This window comes from Guillardia theta, assembly GCF_000315625.1.
Source record: "Guillardia theta CCMP2712 unplaced genomic scaffold GUITHscaffold_179, whole genome shotgun sequence".
Classification (NCBI taxonomy): Eukaryota; class Cryptophyceae; order Pyrenomonadales; family Geminigeraceae; genus Guillardia; species Guillardia theta.
In genome coordinates, this window is record NW_005434497.1 from 44,588 (window position 1) to 47,689 (window position 3,102).

General features: G+C 53.4%; 1 protein-coding gene across 1 annotated transcript; it reads left to right on the forward strand.

Annotated features, from left to right (window-relative positions):
- Positions 1-387: 387 nt before the first annotated feature.
- On the forward strand, positions 388-3,009 carry GUITHDRAFT_147900 (hypothetical protein; the record flags this gene model as incomplete). The annotated part of the gene is made up of 5 exons (XM_005820375.1): positions 388-1,200; positions 1,310-1,669; positions 1,724-1,767; positions 2,107-2,691; positions 2,931-3,009. The coding sequence occupies 5 exons, from the start codon at positions 388-390 to the stop codon at positions 3,007-3,009; spliced, it is 1,881 nt and encodes a 626-aa protein (XP_005820432.1).
- Between the last annotated feature and the right edge of the window lie 93 nt (positions 3,010-3,102).

A 3,102-nucleotide genomic window follows, 5' to 3' on the forward strand; every position in this document is an offset into this window, starting at 1 on the left:
TGTTCAGGAAGGTGTACAGGTCGCGCTGCTCGAGATGCTGGAGCTGGAGATCTACCTGAGCTCTGTTCTCCTCCTGAGTCCTGCTGAGCTTTGATGGAGGGGGGGAGGTAGTAACTAGACTAGAGAGAGTGTAGTGTAGAGCTTCCTTTCTGAAAAATTTGACTAGCCGTTTCAAAGTACCCCACCCCCGTGATGTAGCTTCATGACCCACCCTGTTACCCCGACTTTGAACCCTGCCCTCAAAACAACTTTCGTGGTCTCATCAACTTCTCTTGCACCCCCACCCCTCTCGGAGGTTTCGAGTACCCACCTTTACTCCCCTTTCCACCCCACCATTCATAATGGCATACCCCTACCCCACGGGGTGCGAAATCGGTCTGAGCCCTCATGGCAGATGCACCGGGGGAATCTCGGCATGGGGCGATGGATATGGTGGAAGTTGGGAAGAGCAGGGAGGAGGAGAGGGAGGAAGGGCAAGGGAGGTACCTGAGGAGTGACAGCCCAGGGGACAAGTCGAAGACCTTCTACTTCGTGTCCGACCCTTTCAACCACGAGCTGAGATGGTATGCGGACAGAGGAAAATGGCAGGAGAATCTGGATCCAGTAGGAAGTCTTGACTTGACAGACTGTCGGGTGAGCGATCACGGGCACTGTGTTGAAGGATACTGCCTCCACTTGTCGAGCCATGATGGCAGGAGCATCAGGCTTTTCACGGGGGACGGTGAGAACGGGCGAGCATGGTTCCTAGCGCTTAATCATGCCGTGCGCAAGACGCGAGCGCAGGCCCCAGCGCAGCCTGCGGCAGAGACTCTACGTACGCAATGGAAGGTGCTGAAGCGCATGAAAGGAGGCATCCATGAGACTCGCATCCTCGTCTTGGACTTCGACCTTAGCCAGCTGTACAACATGTCGGAGGACGGAGTCGTCAAGAAGAAGTTCAGGTTTTCCGCCATCTCCAGGCTCACGCAGGATCCTGTCTCGAGTGTTGTGACGGTTCACTTCAACATCAGGAGGCAGAGGCCTTACCAGCTGAAGTTCGAGAATGCAAGCGATAGGAACAACTTCGTTCAGTCTATGCTGAAATTTGTCATCAAACCTTCCCACATCTCGGAGGTTGAATCCAACAGTATACATGAGCTCCTCTCCGTCGAAGAGAACGATGCTCTAATCTTTCAGCGATGGAAGAATAACATCTGCAAGGTATACCTGTCCCTGTCCTCTCCTCTCCTCTCCTCCCCTGTCCTCTCCTCTTCTCGCCTCTGCTCTGCTCTGCTCTGCTCTCCACTCCCTTTTCTGACGGCTCTCCCAGGACCCTGAGATGGTCCAGCGTCGCGATCCTCGTCTAACGACCAAGATCAAGCTTCTCCTCAACAGAATCATCTACATCCCTAGGAACCCGGCTGAGCCCGTGATAGACGCCGAAGAAGGAGGGAACGTCATTCATCCTAGATCACCTGCCGCAATCGCTCTGGCCGCGCTCTCGGGCGTGTGCTTGCTGTACACTGTTGCGACCGCTCCCTACATCCTTGCTTTCTACTGGGACAAAGGAGCATGCACATCAAGCAATCTAGATGTGTCGGACATGTTTGTAAGACGATGGAGGGATGGGGTGAAAGATGCTGAGTGCGACTTGCAGGTCGACACGGTCTTCATGCTGGAGATTGTGATGGTGATGAGTTTGACTCTGTGCAGGAGTGTGTTCAGCTGATATGAGTGCTTGCAGTCTTTCTGCATTGGAAGATACGTGCATGGCAAATACCTATCAAAGTATGTCTGACTTGACTTTGTGAATGATGATGTATCGAGTCGATGTTCTGTGCGTGATGACGATGGTGACATGTCATGATGATCAAGCAGATAACCTAGAAAGACGGCAGAACGAGGTTGACGAGGAAGAGGAAGATGAGGAATGATAGAGATAGAGACAGAGATAGAGATAGAGATAGAGATAGAGATAGAGATAGAGATAGAGATGAAGGATTTGATGCTAGCGATCGTGATGATAGGCTTGTTGTTTTCAAGTTGTTGATGTAGTATACAATCACAACAATGCTTGTCCGTCCTCAGTTTGATCGTCTTGATGTGATCAACCTGACCAAGACTCAGGTTTGGACTCGTCGCTCGGGACTACATCTACTCTGGCCAGCTGCTCTTTGACTGCATCACCTCCATCCCCGTCGCCTGGATCGAATACTCTCAGAGGATTCTGTGCTCAGAGGACAAGACAGGGGACGGACGTTCCGTCGTTAGCCTCCTCCGCGTCGTCCGTATCATCAAGCCGCTCCGCCTGCTCCGCCTGCTCAGAATGCTGAAGCTCTTCAATCACAGGCTGTTCAAGGCTGTGAAGGACTCGATGAGGATCAAACCTGACGCTGTGCGCGTGATCAACCTCGTGTTCATGGTCATGACGTCCTCGCACCTGTCCGCCTGCGTCTTCTGGCTAGTCAAGATCCTGTCGAACCCCGGGGAGGACGTCAACCGCTTCCTGGAGATGAACAACCACCACGACCCCTGGTTCTGCGACTCTCCTGACCAGGTAGGGGACCTGAGCTGCAAGAGGGGGAACGTCTTCAGCGTCTACATCATGTGCATCTACTTTGCTATGACGACCATCACGACGGTGGGCTATGGCGACATCGCTGGGTCCACCACGGAGGAGCGGATAGTCTGCATGTGCATACAGTGCTTCGGGTACGTGTGAAGGAAGGGAGGGAGGAGGGTGAGAGATGGAGGGAGGAAGAGGGAGGAGGGTGGAAGAGGGAGGAGGAAGGAGGGAGGTAGAAGGAGGGAGGTAGTTGTAGAGAGCGGATTGAGTGAAGGAGAGAAGGGGGTAGACGAGGGGAAGCGATGGAGAAAGGAGGAGAGGAGGAAGATTGGGAAAGGAAGGAGAGGAGAGGATTCTTCCTTCGAATTGTCTTACCCTGTTGCAGCTCCGTCATCTTCGCCACCATCATGTCGCAGATCTCAACGGTAGGATACGAATCATGTGATGCCGCAGGGTGTGACTGACCTTTCTCTCCTCCTCCTCCTCCCTACCTCCCACCCTCTCTCTCCCTTCTTCCTCTCTCTCCCGTCTCCTCTCTCTCTCTCCTCCTCCTCCTC